This window comes from Mytilus galloprovincialis, chromosome 5 (assembly GCF_965363235.1).
Source record: "Mytilus galloprovincialis chromosome 5, xbMytGall1.hap1.1, whole genome shotgun sequence".
NCBI classification, from domain to species: Eukaryota; Metazoa; Mollusca; class Bivalvia; order Mytilida; family Mytilidae; genus Mytilus; species Mytilus galloprovincialis.
In genome coordinates this window covers 37,487,148-37,505,760 of record NC_134842.1, presented here as the reverse complement: position 1 = coordinate 37,505,760, position 18,613 = coordinate 37,487,148, and the positions used below count along the sequence as shown (strand labels likewise).

The 18,613-nt window shown below is 32.7% G+C and overlaps 2 protein-coding genes and 1 long non-coding RNA gene across 5 annotated transcripts in view; 1 reads left to right on the top strand and 2 right to left on the bottom strand.

Moving 5' to 3' along the window:
• Nucleotides 1-1,800: 1,800 nt before the first annotated feature.
• LOC143075748 (CD2 antigen cytoplasmic tail-binding protein 2 homolog) lies at nucleotides 1,801-18,131 on the bottom strand. 2 transcript variants are annotated; one of them, XM_076251311.1, is made up of 4 exons: nucleotides 17,942-18,131; nucleotides 13,797-13,918; nucleotides 3,041-3,602; nucleotides 1,801-2,112 (listed from the first exon to the last, which is right to left on the bottom strand). In XM_076251311.1, the coding sequence occupies exons 1-4, from the start codon at nucleotides 18,108-18,110 to the stop codon at nucleotides 1,895-1,897; spliced, it is 1,071 nt and encodes a 356-aa protein (XP_076107426.1). In that variant the 5' UTR covers nucleotides 18,111-18,131; the 3' UTR covers nucleotides 1,801-1,894. The 2 variants fall into 2 exon arrangements, with proteins under 2 accessions (XP_076107426.1, XP_076107427.1); XM_076251312.1 differs by lacking the exon at nucleotides 17,942-18,131 and adding an exon at nucleotides 14,565-14,644.
• Nucleotides 8,455-10,463, bottom strand: LOC143075749 (uncharacterized). Its single transcript, XR_012978404.1, has 2 exons — nucleotides 9,595-10,463; nucleotides 8,455-8,953 (listed from the first exon to the last, which is right to left on the bottom strand). It is a non-coding gene; the product is annotated as an uncharacterized LOC143075749 (long non-coding RNA).
• A 176-nt stretch (nucleotides 18,132-18,307) lies between the features above and the next one.
• Nucleotides 18,308-18,613, top strand: part of LOC143075747 (SANT and BTB domain regulator of class switch recombination-like) — a 39,411-nt gene continuing 39,105 nt past the window's right edge. For both annotated transcript variants that reach the window (XM_076251310.1, XM_076251309.1), the window contains exon 1: nucleotides 18,308-18,408. The gene's annotated coding sequence lies outside the window, so the exon portion shown is untranslated. The remainder of the gene's footprint in view (nucleotides 18,409-18,613) is intronic.

Sequence of the window (18,613 nt, the reverse complement as noted above, 5' to 3'; positions counted from 1 at the left end):
ATAAGATATCTTATAATCTTTAGGAGATATCTTATAAACTATGAGATATCTTATAAACTAAATAAGATATCTTATAAACTAAATAAGATATCTTATGAACTTTATGAGATATCTCCTATAAAATATAAGATATCTTATATAATTTCATTTTTATGAGATATCTTATATATTATATGAGATATCTTATATATTATTTAAGATATCTTTAATGTTATATAAGATATCTCCTAAAATATATAAGATATCTTATAAACTTTATGAGATATCTTATAAACTAAATAAGATATCTCATATACTAAATAAGATATCTCCTATAATATAAGATATCTCCTATAATATATAAGATATCTTATATTATATCTAAAGTTATTGTCCGGAAACTAAATGTGTCTTTGGACGACGCAGACGACAACATGATAGCATTATAAAATTTGCAGTCATATAAAAACTGAATGTTACCCCTACAGATGTCCTATTTTTAGCCATGTCAGCCATGTTGGTTGGCAGGCGGGGTCATCGGACACATTTTTAAAACTAGATACCCTTTCAGGTCAGCTAAAAATAAGCAAAACTCATACTGTATGTATATTGTATATTGAACCAATTCAAAAAAGAAAACCTTGATTGGTGGAGAATGTGTCTTAGGACACAGATGATGCCCCTTATGCATATAAAGTTATAAAGGGACATAATTCAAAAAGGAATAAAGTGATGCTTGATCTGAGTTTGTGGTAAAAAGCATCATAACATTTGGTTAAGACAAACTAAAGTTAGAGAATGGAAACAAAAATTCAGCAATTTTTCCATTTGTAAAGGGGCATAACTCAAGAACGGTAAAAGTGACACCACCAAAATTCTAACTTGATCTGTGTTTTGTGGTAATAAGCATTGTGTATAAGTTTTATAACATTTGATTGAGGCAAAATAAAATTAGAGAACAAAAACCAATTTTGGGACAGACAGACAAGAGACTTAGAGTAAAACTTAATGCCAATATAAATTCCAATATGGTAGGGCATAAAAAAACAAATAATACTGACATTAACCAACCACAAACTATTCATATGTGATCTCAGACGACTGATTACTCCCTTGCTATTTTTATGTTGAAGATCATAACTGGGATGCAGATCATCCAATGATATAACTTTTGATAATAAACTGCATGTTGCAGTCTTCTAGATGTTCATATAAATGCATGGTACTCTAGGTGCTTGGTACAGGTATATATTCAACATGGCTGTACTGACAAGCCACATATAAGGCAGAAAGACAGAATAACAAATGAAACATGTATATGGTCATGGGTAAATAAGACAATGACATATACTCAAGGTAAACAAGTATTTGTGAAGTTATTTTAACCTTATAATTGTTGTAATATATCATTGCAGTAAATTTATTTTGGTATAATCCTGTTGTAAATACAAGCTTTTTGGTATTCTAAGTTTCAATTGTCTAAATTTGAGCAAAAGTAACTTCCTTTTAGTTACCAAATTGGAAGTCTAGGAGCACAAATTCTTTCAAAAATTCAGCCAAATTCAAGTATAGTTCTCATACTGAACACTAGTTGTTTTTCTAACAATTTTAATTTCTTTGAGCCTTGTTTGATTCATCACTACAATATAATAAGGATCTCTAAAGAGACTTTTTTGTACAACCCCCATTGGTAAGACAAAAAAGAAAAGCAATCTTTTACAAAATTGCAACCAAGGGAAATAACCCAATCTTAAATTAAGTAAAATTGAAACCTATCTATTGTATGACTTTAGATATCATAAATAATATCTGATCAACAGATAATTATCAAACAATTTATTTGGTATTCCTTTAAATTTAAATTGACATGATTTAATGATAACATGATTGTAATGATAATTGATTCAGATTCATTTTACGTATATAATTCAAAATCAATTCTTTTAGAGTTATAAAATTGTCCTTCTGCTCCGACCTTTCTGACAAACACTCCATCAGGAAAGTAATCTTCCTCCGCCCAATCACACATCTGTTGACTTGTGTACGGACCATGAATTTCTTCTTTATCTTCATTTTCCCACTTATATTCCCACTTGACCTCATTTGATGAATCTTTCTTGTCACCTCCTCCTCCTGTCAAAGATAACGAATAAAAATTTGGTACTTTCTGAATTTACCTTCAAGAGGAATGCCAAAACAACAAAACTTTCAAGCCAAGGATGTATATAGCTTGATACCTAAGGAGCTATATTTACACTTTATACATATGGTGCTTTTCTGGATGTATCTTTAACAGGAATTTAAAAACAAAAGCTATATATAAATGTGATAATCATTTAACTTGCACCTGTAAAACACAGAATGTAGCCAAATTAACACAAGGAAGCCACGAGCAGGGGTTGAAAGGCTATTGCTTGCTATAGATAGCTATCACTAAGCTAAGTACTGTTACCACTTGTCCAACAAGGCACCTTTAAATACTTGAAGGTTTGTTTAAATTTAATTAAAATGTTTATATATATTTATGAATAGTTTAATTTTGAGTGTAACACGTCTTCTGATTGGCTGACATTGTTATGTTTATCAGCTCATAGACATAATTTTGTCTTGATCATGACGTCATCAACGTTTTTTCATGATTTACGCCGGTTTAAAATGGAATTTAGAATTAAATTATAAGAAATGACTGTATTTTTTTTTAAATGTTCATATATATTTATTAATAATATCAAGTTTAAGTATTTCAAGTATTTAAAATTGTAACTAAGACCCCCCGAAAATATAGATTTGTTTCTTGCCTCTCTACATACATGACATACTCTAAATTTTCAGTTTAACCTAACATATTTTATTGATAATTTTGGTTAAGCAATATCTTAGTCCAGACATTAATGGTGAAGCACTGTTAAAGACCTGACCATTATCATAGTCTTTTTTTTTTTATATATTTTAAGAAATAAAACTATTTTACCTACAGTTTTACCATATTTTTTTAGGTAACAGGCATATATGATTTTTTCTTGCTTATACATGTTAGTACAAATCTTGTACTAATACCTACCTTTATCTTCCTTTGTTTCAGCTGACTTCCCAACAATATCTGATTTAGTTTCCTCAGAAAACTTCACTGATTTCTCCTCCTTTTTGGAATCGATGCTATCAGCAAACATATCTAATGCATCATCATCATCAATACCTTCAGGAATAACCGTCCGTGAATCTTCTGATGATTTTGTTGCCTTGGTTACAAGAAAGTTTAACTTTTCACATGTTAATTCATATGCATCCATATTTCCATTAGAGATCAGTCTATTGGCCAATTCAGTCAATTTTTCAAAATTTATCTTATCTTCCTCTGACTGAACATCTTTCAGTTCAACTTTTTGTTTTTTAAGCTTAAGACGCTGACTTGCAGAGAGCTTCTCGCCTTTTGCCCCTAGTCTCCGTAATGCTTTTAAGATAGTCTCCCCTGGTTTTAGAAGTTCTAAAAGTTCCTTGTAAATCTGTGTTTCATCTAATGGTGTTTCTTCATCTGATTCATCATCATCGTCATTTTCATCTTTTTTTGCTCTTTCCTTTATTTTAACCCAATCTATATTTTCTATCCAGCTGTCTTTAATGCCCTTTAAAATATATCATACATGTATCAACTTTAATTGTAGACCCTACTTTTTAAGTATGTGCGATCTTTAATTCTTAGTTACAATGTAGTAACCATTCTGTTGGCAGACAGACTGTGCCAGCTGTTTTATTGTGTGTCTTATTTTAAGGGAATATTATCTAGAAAGGAAACTAGAGGCTCTAAAGAGCCTGTGTCACTCACCTTAGTCTATGTGAATATTAAACAAAGGAAGCAGATGGATTCATGACAAAATTGTGTTTTGGTGATGTGTTTGTACATCTTACTTTACTGAACATTCTTGCTGCTTACAATTATCTCTATCTATAATGAACTTGGCCCAGTAGTTTCAGTGGAAAATGTTTGTTAAAATTTACAAATTTTATGAAAATTGTTAAAAATTTACTATAAAGGACAATAACTCCTAGGAGTCAATTGACCATTTCCGTCATGTAGACTTGTTTGTAAATTTTACTTTGCTGAACATTATTGGTGTTTACAGTTTATCTCTATCTGTAATAATATTCAAGATAATAACCAAAAACAGCAAAATTTCCTTAAAATTAACAAATTCAGAGGCAGCAACCCAACAACGGGTTGTCCAATTCATCTGAAAATTTCAGGGCAGACAAATTTACCCCTTGTCAGATTTGCTCTAAATGCTTTGGTTTTTGAGTTATGAGCTAAAAATTGCATTTTACCCCTATGTTCTATTTTTAGCCATGGTGGCCATCTTGGTTGGTTGGCCCGGGTCACCGGACACAATTTTTAAACTAGATACCCCAATGATGAGTGTGGCCAAGTTTGGTTCAATTTGGCCCAGTAGTTACAGAGGAGAAGATTTTTGTAAAAGTTTTACAGACTATGGACGCCGTACGACGACAGACGACGGACACCAAGTGATGCTTCGGGCCAGGTGAGCTAAAAAGGAGGTTTGTGCACACACAAAACAGGTATATCAGGCTGTAAATTTTCTTGTTTGAATTCTTTAATTTGTCATCTTTCAGCCTTTTTGGAGCTTGCTGTGCCATATTGGTTTTACTCATTGATAAAGGCTGTACATGTACAGTAACCTATAGTTGTGAACTTCTACTTTATTTGTTCTCTAGTGAAGAGTTGTGTCTTTGGCAATCATATCCAGGGGTCTAAATTAGAGCTGATCCGTTGGTCCGGGACCAGTAGATTTTGTCAGCTGGTGTTCCGGTGGCCAGTAGAAATTTGTTGATAAAAATCACTGATTGCATCGCAATCTCTGTTTGTTTACAAAACAATTTACCTGTGAAATCAATTACACGGTACTAGGGGGTATTACAATTGATCAAGTTAATTATATCTCGGGTGAGCGTCCACCACAACAATATAAAATGTGGAAATTTTTGGAAGGAATTAAACCGCCGGACAAAAAAATTAAAATAAGTGAAAATCAAAAGGAAGATCGAAATAAAGTATATGAAATTGACAAAAGGAAACGCAAATACCAAAGATCGAGAATGGTTGAATTATATAGTAGATCAGAATTTAATGAACTGTACAATTTGTAGTGACAGACCTAGATAGGAAATGTATTTTGGTAACTGGATCGTTAAATTTCAAATTGGATTCTGTACTTGCTCATGAGCAATCAGAACAGCACAAAAAATCTACAGCAATAAAAGACAGGAAGGCAGCCGAGGAATCAAAGGCAGGGAAAATTATTCAAACTTTAAATCAAAACGTTTTCAGAAGGTTGGTGAACATATTTAGAAATGTACATGCTATCTAGATGACCCAGTCAGGCACCCTATGGTTGTCGTGAGGATTGCGATGATGTGGAAGACAATGTTGATACTTTTAATTTTTTGTCCTTGATCCTGATTTTGATAAAGAAAATCATTGAGATTATCAAAGCCTTTATCAAAATCAGAATCAAGACTATCCCTTTGTTCCTGTCTAACTTATGTAAACGAAAGCATCAAAATAAAATTAAACATCTATCATTTATATTAGTGTTTGTCATATGAATGTCATTTTTGTAGGACCAGTAGATTTGGAGCCAGACCAGTAGAGTTTTTAGTCCACTGGTCCGGCTGGCCAGTACACAAAAAAGCTTAAATTCGACCCCTGATCATATCACATCTTCTTATTTTTATGCAAGTCTTGATTTTCACATACCGTAATAAGTTTAACATTGCAACATGTCTCGTAAGCATATAATTGATATTCGTATATGCATGTGTGAAGTGAAGATGACAACTGACTGGTTTTTTTTAATACAAATGAACAGATCAAGAGTAAAGACTACCTGAATGATCTACATGATCTACAGAATCCAATGACTACTGGCTGGTTTTTTTTTGGTACAAATAAATAGGTGATCAAGAATACTGGAATGATCTACAATATCCAATGATTACTAGCTGTTCTTTTGTACTAATAAAAAGGGCAAGACTATTTAAATGATCTACAATATCCAATGGCTACTGGCTGTTATATTGTACATACTAAATAAAGACTACCTGAATGATCTTAAGTACTCTAAGTAATGTGTAATTTTTTTCTTGCAATTACATTTTTCTAAATCAAGAATACAGACTACTATAAAAAAGAAGATGTGGTATGATTGCTATAATGAGACAACTATCCACAAAAGACCAAAATGCCACAGACATTAACAACTGTAGGTCACCGTACAGCCTTCAACAATGAGCAAAGCCCATACCACTTAGTCAGTTATAAAAGGCCCCGATGAGACAATGTAAAACAATTCAAACGAGAAAACTAACAGCCTTATTTATGTAAAAAAATGAACGAAAAACAAATATGTAACACATAAACAAACGACAACCACTGAATTACAGGCTCCTGACTTGGGACAGGCACATACCTAAATAATGTGGTGGGGTTAAACATGTTAGCGGGATCCCAACCCTCCCCCTAACCTGGGACAGTGGTATAACAACATAAGAACGAACTATAATCAAAGCGCGAAAGCGCTGTAAAGGCAGTTAATTACAGGTTGTGTGTATTTCTAGTCCAGTTATATCATTATCTTCCACAGAACAGAGGTGGTTTGTAGAATTTAAGATTTAGAGTTCTTTTGTACCTAGTTCACCTATATCTATAGTCTACTGTTTACAGTATATTTTCTGTGCCTCGCCATGAAATGCATTTTTAGCCATGGCCTTGTCAGTTTGCTTTAAATTTATGAGTTTGACTGTCCCTTTGGTGTCTTTCGTCCCTCTTCTTTAGACATATAAGAACTTTTCCTTTTCAATATAAATAGACTATTTTTAATTATTGATTGTATACGCATATTCTATGACTCCCATAAAAAATAGTTCACAAAGATTGACTAGTCTCTGTACTGTGTGTATAGCAAGAACATCCAGTAACATAATGGTAAATGTACATAGTAACACATCAACTTTTTTGATGACCATACCTGCCAACTGTCAGTATTTGCAAAGTATTTCCCCCATCGAGCTCGAGGCTCCCAAATGGAAATTTTGTAAGAGCAATTTTGTCGACTATTTTAAAGAAAACAATTAATTCAACAATGGCAATGAGCTTGTTTATGCACGAAGAAGCCAAAAACCACATTAGAATATATTTGAAGGGAATCCATGACAAATCGCCCCATTAGCAAATAGCCCCACTTTTTCAATAACTCGCCCCACTTTAAAAAAAAAACTGCCCCAACCTGGATAACCAAATCGCCCCACTTGTGAAATGTGTTACATGTATATCCCTTAATATTACTCCTGCCAACTTGCCCCACCTAATAGAAAACGATAATATCTAGATAAATATATTATTAACCAGGAAGAATTTACTAATGCCAACTCGTCCCACTCATGTAAAAAGATGTTATCCCGTTGTATATAAGTTAAATTCCGTTAATATTACTCCTGCTAACTGGTCCCACCTAATGGAAATCGGTGAAATCTAGATAAATATATTATTAACCAGGATGAATTTAGTAATGCCAACTCTCCCCACTTATGGAAAAAGATGTTATCCCGTTGAATATAAGTTAAATTCCTTATATTGCATTATGATACAATTAACAGGTTTCTTTTCAATTGTTATGCAAATAACTAAGCTTCAAAACTTAGTTATTCTTCAACAATACATTTTTTTTTTAGAATTATAATTTCAGTATATCAATAATAGTAATTAAATAAATTTTCGGTTTGTTTGTATTCTGTGTAGATTAGTTTTCATTAAAGTGGTGCGAGTTTTTATCTTTAATTATATATATATATATATTAATCTAAATATTACCGTTTTTTTATAAGTAGGGCGGGTTGGCAGGAGTAATATTTAACATGATTTAACCAATTTCACATGTGGGGCGATTTGATAAATCAGTTTGTGGCGGTTTTTTTAAAAGTGGGCGATTAGCCAGTGGGGCGACTTGTCCTGCTTCCATTTGAAGGCCCCTTGAAGGTTTTGTATGACTATATGAACCATCTTTCACGTAAAACCCCCATGTGCATTTTGAAAAGTTGGCAGATATGTTTCTAACTCCAGGCAAAATCTACCGGTATGAATGAAAAAGAAGTTTTCAATTAAGGCTCTGTGGCCATAACAGCTGTCTCATTAGCATTTTAACCACTTCCCATATTTGCAATTAAAACAATAGAAGAAAATTATTCAACGCAAAAACAAAACTTACATGTACTTGTAAATATGAAATTCTCTTTACGGTATGAGTTTTTCTCATTGTTTGAGATTGTACAGTAGTACCTGTAACTGCTTATACCTATTTCTTATTCACTTTTGCTTGATAAACTCACTAAATATCATGTATATACATTGTACCACATCTCCTTATTTTTATATGCATTCCAATAACATGAACAATTGTAATTCAATTCTATATACCAAAGCAAAATGAACTGCACCACTTTCATTCACTAGTATGCATCTTTTGGCAAAATACAAGTTCTTAAATGACACAAGATATATTTATTGATAAAAAAATAAAATTTAGTATACAACTCTTTAACAGGTATAAAAAAAAAAAGCACAGCTGTGTCATAACTTGTGAAATCTGTGCTGAAAACATAGACATTGATGGTAATTGAGTAATTCCATATGTGAAGCTCAACATTAGCTCGTCAGTTGGTGGTGGACAGTTATAGTGCCTTTCTGCAGGCTAGGATGAATGACTTTTCAGGAAAACCAATTTCACAAATCAAAACTTTCCTCTAGATTTCTCCTACAATATTCATCCAGTTTAGTTCTCTTGGTTTAATTGGACACCGTCCTGATTTTTAATTTTGCAAACCATTCAGTCTCTTGCTTGCAAATGGTGCATGAAAATAGGATGGGTATGGCAGTAGACAAGTCTCTTTAAAGTGGGTTTGTGCCCTGAAAAAAAGTTTTATAACTTAAGTTTTTTTGAAACTTGTGCAACACACATACCTAAATAACTATAACATAGAAGACAGCATCATTCGTGTCAATGTTTTGTTCCTGTTTACATTGTCATTGATATTTTTTCAGAAAGCCTGAGGCATAGCTCATGAATTCCTGTCATTACATCCTAAATTAACATAATTACTGCTAGAATAATTATCAGTATGATATACGTACACTATCATTGTACAGCCCAAGTCTTCAGTATATATAATTGTTGCATTCATTCACTCCTGTGTTCAGTCGTTCAAAAATATTTAAACATCAACAAATGAACTTTAATAAGGACAAGAAAACACTAGAAAAGATACGTACATACAACCCGTGTTTAAGTGTATTTGAAAGAGAAATATATCTGGTTAAACGATGTATAAAGGAGGAAAAAATTGTAGATATTGCATTACGATGCTTTCTACCTAATAGCACGTGGATATGTTTACATATTTAGACTTGACCCAGTATGACCCGTACCTTGTAGGTCACCGCCGTCGTTTAAACACTACACTACAGTCGTGTATAAGACAATAAAATGCTTAAGCCTGTACTATTTGTGTGAAGTAAATTGTTTTTTCTGTACATTTAAATTGATTTACCTGATAGCAAGGACGTATATCTATCCGTTTCCTTCTCAATTCACTTTGTCAATTTCTTGAGCTTCTTCAAAACATACGTATTACTGCGCCCGGAAGTGAAAAAAATATTAGAAATCCTCGTAAAATAATGCTATTTTTAATTTTGTGGAATCCATTTTGTTATATTTATTATATAAAGATAAAAAAAGTTACGATTAATTATAAATTTGCATATCATTATACGGAACGTTTATGAACTATTTTTCCATAGCTGTAAGTCGGTCATTTTGGCGGGAAATCATGTACACATACACACGTAGATTGGCTGGTACCTGATCGTAATGTTACACATCAGATATATCAAATAGCTAATACCCGGAACGTAGTACCGGGAACCAGGATAATACGTAGACAACATACATAACTAATACCGAAATTGAAAACGCTTTACGGTTTCTCGTTTATAAACCGAATTCCGCTTTGAATTATAGAAGATGCAATATTAATCATGTTCAGTCGACTTTTCATTGTTATATCAACGTCTGAACTAATTAAAAAATCTTTAGATGTCAGATAACACTCGAAATTGACCCGACCTCTTTCCACACGGAATACAAATAATGATAGTTTGTAGTCAGGTTGACTGCTTATAATGCAAAATACACATTAATAACAAGTTCTATAAAACGAACAATACACACTGATCGTTTCTTTAGTCCCCAATGTAAATGAAAGAAACAAAAACCATATCATACCATAAAAAGAAGAGGAGAAATTCGAACATTTCCGGATCTATTTCTGGCCAAAAGACCCCCTGCATAGATTGCGTATGAAAAGATGAACCTCATGACTTGAAAGTCAGGCCTTAAAGCACTGCCTTTAAAAATCAGTTGAAAAAGGCTCAACTCATCAGACGGACAAAAATACAAGTGGACTAGTATCCTTTCAAACCAAATGAAGAGCCTGTTGTAACAAGCTCTTATACCCCACTAGTCCTATAACATATGACTTCGCATTCTTATCCAATTTTTAACGTTTTTATACATGTACTGATATTTACATTATTTTTTTTAATTTTGAATGCGAAGTGTGACACATTGATAGTATGTTTATATAGGACTAATTACCCACATACTCATTAAATTAGTTACTATAGTGACATAGTTATTTCTTGTTACTTGAAGCAAATTCTATTTCTGTAGATTTATACAATAGCATAATATTTTTATACTTGTTTTATTTCACCTTGAAGATTAGACAAATAGGGATACTCCTTTGATTTTTTATTTCATGTCAGTCAGGTCCCTTTATATGAAACTTGAAACCACTTCTCTGCCATATTGATATTTTATAACAACTCTGCTCAATTTGATATTCATTCTTTAACCATATATCATAGTAAGCTAATTTTTAATTTACACTAATCCAAAATCTTTCATGTCAAATTTCTGTCTCCATTTAAGTTTATGCTTTTGAACCATCATGGTATTAAACACAATTCCAAGTAATTATGCTGTTATAGTGGGTCACCATATATTCAACTTGGGTGGCATTCCAGTTATTGAAATTTGTGTCAGATTGGATAATGAACTAGACCTTTAGGAATTGATCTCATTATCTAATATGGAACCATAGTATGGGACCCCTACCCGGTAACAAAATAAAACATGTCAAGCGGCAAAATTTATCAACAGAGATTACAAGTCAAGAGAGGATGGATAAGTCTCCAAAATGCTTGCCAAACTGGAACTTCAACAAGATCTCCAGACAAGGACGAACAAGGAGTTGAAGCCAAAGTTAGTATTTATGTAAAAAGTAGTTGAGGGGCTGATTGAACCAGACGAATTCCTCAAAAAAGCATATCCAAAGAGAACCATAACTGCAGAGAAATTCAAAGAATACCACGCAACAATTATTGTGGAAAACAATGGAAAAGCAAGTAAAGAATAACTCTTACTGTGAGTTTATTGACATTCCACTAAGTAAAACACCGTACATTATGCAAACTCATCCTTTGTAAGACAGTGATCGCACCGAATCAGCTATGACGACACTGGTGTGCACGCATCAAACGTAGAGAGCTTCAAATCTGTTCTCCCGCCCCGCCAATAAATCGGCGGCGCTCTCTCAAACCGTTGTATTAAAGCCAGCATCTATATCGACAATTTATTCACATGTCATACAGATACAGTATGTTACAGACTCTACAGGTGTAACTTTGTAAACAAAGATGGATTTCCGGTACTTCGATCTGTCTTATAACCAGTAGAAAGTGGACCAACACGGACATATTATATTTTCTTTTAAAAAAGGCAGTTGTTTGTAAAACGAAAAGACTATCAAGTATTCCCCGATTAATTATATATCTTTAATGTTTTAACAATGTTTTAGTTTTACTTCACATAATCAATAAAGTTATAAAAATAGATTTATGAGTATCTTAACTACATTGGTTGGTACACTTCTATCTTTTTGGTAATAAGAAGGACCGGAGGTATGTAAACTGGTTCCCGGTTGATTACTACACATGATAATACATGCAGATTCCAGTTTGTATGTAAAATAGTAAATACCAAACCAAGCGCGGTAGGCGGAGAAATGTAATGGGGAAGAAAATATACGAAACCAAGCGAGGAAGGCAGAGAAATGTAAGGCCGTGTCTGTTTTTTTCTTTGTTTTGCGTCAACTGATTCTGAGAAAACCTACCAGACAGCAAGGAAAAAAAACACACACAAAGAAAATAACACAAGAGTCTGCTTAAGTTCTGGACTGATTAACAGTGACTTTAGATCAATACTGTCATATCTAAGTGAAAGAGCAAACATGACAAACAGGAAATTTAGCAATGTACAAACTTGATATGACTATATTCTGAGAAATGGCCTTGGTATTTCAAACATTTCCCATTTATACTGAAGCCTTTGAGAAGAGACATGTTTTGATCTGAGATGTGTCATGTTGTATTAAAACCTATGTATAATCAATAATTCCCTGTATCAAATCAATAATGCTTTAAGCATGAATTATCTCCCATTTGCAGAGTTATCTTCCTATAATTGGAATACTTTATGTAAACTTTTTGGCAATATATTAATATTTTGTTCTGCATACTTTTTTTTCAGAAAATAAACTAAATTAAATGAAATTATGTTTTATATCTTAATATCTTGTGGAATTAAAAAATGTACATACTAATTTATCCTATCTTATCAGACAGTAGATATCATTTAAAGAAATTTATTAGAAATATTTGCAAAAACTACTATTTTTCATTTAAAAAAGTATAAAAATTTATTTCAATTATAAAATAAGATAACTGTGCAAATGGGAGGTAACTCTTGCTTCAAGCAAGTAAGGAACAGGGTTTGATCCAAATTTTAGCGGGTATCTAATAGGTGTTTTTGAAGACATAAGCACATCAAAGGCACTCTTTTGTTGATTTGAATTAGTTTTTTCACAAAATTTGTCAGTCAGCTCAAAGCTTACATATGCACCAAACATTTTAACAGCATCTATAGCCTTGAGAGATGTATTCATTTCAATTTTTTCCCCGTTAGAGCTAGATGAAACATAACATTTTATCAGAGTTTTATCCCCTAGGGTGATAGGTTCATTGAATCTTGTATTTAACGTGTCTCTTATGCTGGCTACGTAAAGGCTCTCTAGGATCTGAGAAAAAGTTTCTGTGCCGGCGAGCGGAAAGGCATATGGAGCCAGAACGATCCTTTTATCTTTGAAAAGTGAAACACAAACGATCTCGCTCGCCGGCACATTTATACTGGCCATTTCTGCTGTCACATGTATCGAAGTCAAGATCGCTTAAACGCTTTAAATAAGGAGCGTACTTGTTATTTAAAGCGCAAAATAGATTTGAGTATAAGAATACACAAAAACACGGCTGGAAAAACCCGGAAAATACGGATTTTCTACTGACGAACAAAAAAAGGTTTGTGTTTGTTTTTGACACAAATTGGCCGAAAACCTACCCGCACGCGGACGCAAAACAAATAAAAAAACAACTATGGCCTAATGGAAGTTCAGGTCAGCAGTATTGGAACAAGACGCTGAAAGCGTCATTTTCCAAAAACTCTGTCTTCTTTGATATCCTATGCTTTGTATTTTTTGCTTTGCTGTTCCAGTATAATAATAAGGCATTTTTTGGAGGCATTAAATTACTCCTAAGACATTATTTATTTGAAATTGATCTCATTAATTATACACACCTGTTTTTTATCATGGATATACATTCCCTGTTTATCAAAATGTCCTTCCTCTAGTTCTTCCTTCATGTTGAAGGGTGTAATTTGTATTTCTCCATCAAAATCCATGGTGCCATCTTCCTGACCTAAAAAAGACAACAAATAAGGTCAATTAAATTGTTCTTTTTTCTAAATTTCACTTCTTGATTTAAGCCTTAACAAACTTAATCAAATGCCTAGATATCTTTTGAATTTTTTGTTGAGTTTAAATAAAATTCTCCCAAGGTCGTTTTAATATCTCTGTCTTGAGACACTATTTTTTTGTGCTTACATGTTACTTTTATAGATGCTAAAAATATTGTTAAGAGAATCAAGTTCAATGAGATGCAATCCTAGTTTTTTAAAACTTCATTTAACACTGAATTGCAGGACTGTTAGTCATGTTAGTTACAAAGTTCAGAAATCGCCTTAAAGAGATAAAACACCACTGACTTTGGATAGTTCATTAGGTATGACTAGTTTAATACTATACTGTATAAAAGCGAGATTCAAATTTCAATTTTATGAATGAAGCCTGAAAGGCCTGTTTGACCTGACCTGATTATATTAAAGACGTAAGAGTTAATTTTAGGGAAATCAAAACACCTCGTATAACATTATTCCGAGATTACTCTGACGTCCAAGGGCTGTTTTATCAGACAAGCTTGTCTGTCAAACATTGTCAAAACAGCTGTTGGACGTCAGAGAGTAATCTCCATTGTATAAAAGCCAGAATTGGTAGCTATGACGTACCCATACAGATCTCTGACTAGTATAACATTTACGACATAAACATATATTTTTGTGTGTCAAAAGTGAGCACTCTTCTAAAGCGAGATAACTCTTCCTGTTTTCATTGGGAAGCACTAATGACAGGACGATTGCCCAGATAGTGACAGGACGGTTGACCGGACGAGATATAAATAGTCGTAACTTTTTTGTTATTCGGTAGATTTGTTTAATACATGTATTTGTAGACCTTAATGTGTGAATATGTGAAACAAAATATTTTTGAGCAATTAAAGTTGACCGGACAGATTTCCTACTCGCCGATTTACGCTACACATATGTCCAACTAGTCGACAACAAGTGTTAATATCTCTTTTTGTTTTAAAATATTTGTCCATGAAATTGAGAAATCTGTGAGATCAATAAATATATGATATGAAAATATAAACTTTTTAGTAAAAAAAATGTTTTTCTTCAAAAAAAGTTGACCAGACAGAATTAACTTTGACACTTGTCGTAATCACCAATTAAGCCAAATAACAAGTCAATAAAGTTTTCACACCTGAGACATCAATGACATCAATATACATTGTATTGAATTACCTTATATTCAGTTGGTAATTAGAATCCAATCAAAGAAGAAATTTGATAAATTTCAAGATTACAGATAAACTTTTAACACACCTAGTAATATCTGCTCGGACTTTCAACCAGTTCAGATCTCACAAATTTTAGCGCTACAGTATATAACTTTCATAGCATGTCTTTTTGTCCATTGGTAATAATGTTTTTCAAAAACATTTTTACAAAATACGATTACCAATACAATACAAATGGTAGAAAAACACCAGTTGGTTCTTTGCAGAAAAATGCATATATATAGTTTCAAAAGTATTCCCTTTAAGTTGGGAGACTTTTTGGTTTCAGCACTAGTATTTAGTAATATAATTTTTGAAGATAGACCTATACGGAAATGCCTGTAGCTTTCCCCAGTCTTCCCAGTTGATCAGAAAAAATGGTAGTTTCGCATAAAAGGGTTGCCCAACTTGTACAAATACATCATACTGGCGAATCCCACTGGGTCAAATCAATCAGTGAGTGACCAGTGCATCTATGTTCTGGAAAGCTTCAGTATGACTATTACTCTTACGCCATCTCTTGACATCCAGCTTGCTGAAATTAAGTTATAGTCACGGTAAAACATACATTTCAAATGTGCAACAGCGACCAAATTGTTTTTGCTTGAATGAGGGGCTTAAATTTGACTTTAAAAAAAAACTTTGAACAAACTAGTATGAGAGACCATTTGATTAAATATCTTGAACTAGGATACTTTTCAAAATGCCCTCAATCACTTAATTCTTGTGCTGATTTAGTCAAGATTCATACTATAAAGTTTATATTTTCATATCATATATTTATTGATCTCGCAGATATTTCAGTTTTATGAAAAAATTTTGTTGAACAAAAAAAAAAAAATTTACATTTTTTTGTCGCTTAGTTAAATATAATCAACGTGTACATTGTTGAACGTAATACCGTCTGGTCAACTTTTTATTGCAGAAAAATATTTTTTTTACTATAAAGTTTATATTTTTATGTAATATATTATTTAATTTCACAGATTCCTGAGTTTCATGGACAAATATTTTAAAACAAAAGAGATATGAAAACTTGTGTCGACCAGTTGAATATATATATATTATATATATATAGCGTATATTTTGCTATCAAGTTTATATGTTCCTAAAATATATTCATAAATCTCACAGTTTCCTGAATTTCATGGACAAATATTGTAAAACAAAAGAGATATTAACACTTGTTGTCGACCAGTTGAATATATATATATATATATAGCGTATAACGGCGAGTGTGAATCCCGTCTGGTCAACTTTTTTGGGCTCAAAAATGATTATTTTCACTTTTTTTGTTTTATTTGCATAAAATATAGTTTGATATCTTTAAAGTCTATAAATATTTAAAAACTCTACCGAATAACAAAAAACTTTTGACGATTTATGTCTCATCTAGTCAACCGTCCTGTCACTATCCGGTCTGTCGTCCTGCCATTAGTGCACCCGTTTTCATCACACTTAGACATGTAAGAAAAGTGTGGTACTATGGAACAGTCATTATTAATATTTATGCATATTTGTGGCGCTTTTTCAAAAATGTATATCTGAAATATGTATCAAGACGGCATCAGGTCCGTTCGCGCCCAATATACTTTCGCACCCTACACGTTCGCACCTCGCATGTTCGCACCCAAGGTCCGTTCGCACTCTACACGTTCGCGCCCAATTTTAATTCAAATTCCAGTTGAATAATTGGAAAATCATGATTGTTGTTTTTAATTGCTTTCGTGTAAATACTGAATGTATTTATAGCTTGGTATGAGTAAAAGATTGAAGATTTTAAATGAAAAACACAAAAGATAATTGTTTTTAACAGCTTGGTCCCTTTGATCTGATCTAATGAAACAATACACTATTATATATCACTATACATGATAAAATTTAATCAACACACACAAAAAAAGAAGAAACGTAGTCAGAATCTCACTTCATTTTGAAACAAGTTAATGAAACAAAAGTTATAGCAATACACTAACCAAAACATGATAAACAATTATTCAACACAAAATAAAACGTTGACAGAATCCCACTTTATTTAGAAAGGAATATATTTTTTTTTAACAATACACTATCCAAAACATGATTAAGATTTATTCAACACAAAAAAAAATGCTGTCTCACTTTATTTTGAGACCATGAAAACAATTATACTTATAAGAATACTACTTGTCAAAACTTGATTACAAAGTTATTAAACACAAAACCGATTAAAATTGGGCGCGAACATGTAGGGTGCGAACGGACTTTGGGTGCGAACATGTAGGGTGCGAAAATGAAAGGGGGCGAACATGAGTGGGTGCGAACGTGAATGGGCGCGAACGGACCCGGATTCTATCAAGACCGAAAATAGTGCTATGATCAAAACCACCAGTAATAATTTTTTCCATCTTTAATTTGTCTGTGAAATGAACTACCATCTGCTGTTGTCACAGCTTCCCCTTTGGAAGGATTCAAAGACAGCCTCCAGACTCATATACTCCGCGCATGCAACAGTTCGTAATCTTCAAGAAATGAAGCTGTAACTGTATATCAGAAGAAGAAAGAAGAAGGAGACACCTGTTTCATTAGTCCAAATGGACTACTGCTTCATGTAAGATATTTCAATTTTAATTGTGTATAACACCGCGATGGCTTTTAACCAGATTTGTGAAAATAGTCATTTGCGATAATACACCAGAGGTGGTATGCAAATTATTGGAAGAAGAAGAACAAGACAGGGACAAGTCCGATAGATACGAATGCCATTCCGAGTTGCTTGCAAACCTTCAATATCATCTTCATCCAATATGTCATATTTTCCGGTGTTTTCATCTTCTTCGTCACTATCTAAGGAATGTTTATCTTTGAATCTCCGGGCTGCTTCGTCGTCTAAATCTTCGAAATCTCTCAAATCCTCTTCGCGGTCTTGTTCAAATCGTTTTCGTTTCGACATTTTTAGAATTTTCAGATTCTGGATTTTCAGACAAAACGAACTTAGTCATATTGAAAATATGATTGTTTATTCAAATATAAACGGAAAGGCACATAATATTCGACTCAAAACTTTATGATTTTTATATTTTCAATCTCCTTCTTAAAAGAATTGACGAAAAAGATCAAATAAATTTTGATTCGTTTTATCCATTGTGATCAATAAAATTTCGAATTGTTTAAAAATGGAAAAACGCACTTGGTTACTGGAGTAGAACGGTCGTTTTTAGGACAATTCATCCCATTAAAGGCGTTTTCACGTAATAAATACTAGTCAAATGTATCTTTTAAAGATAAATCAAGATTCTACAGTTTGTGCATTGATTTAGACAAACGTTTTAAAAAAAATCCAAGTGGGTCTTGGAAATTATTTCAATAAATAAAAATATATTGATGCATTGACCGTGAGGCTTATACACGAAGACCTTTTAAGTATTTGACTCTTCTAGTAGTATTAATCAATAG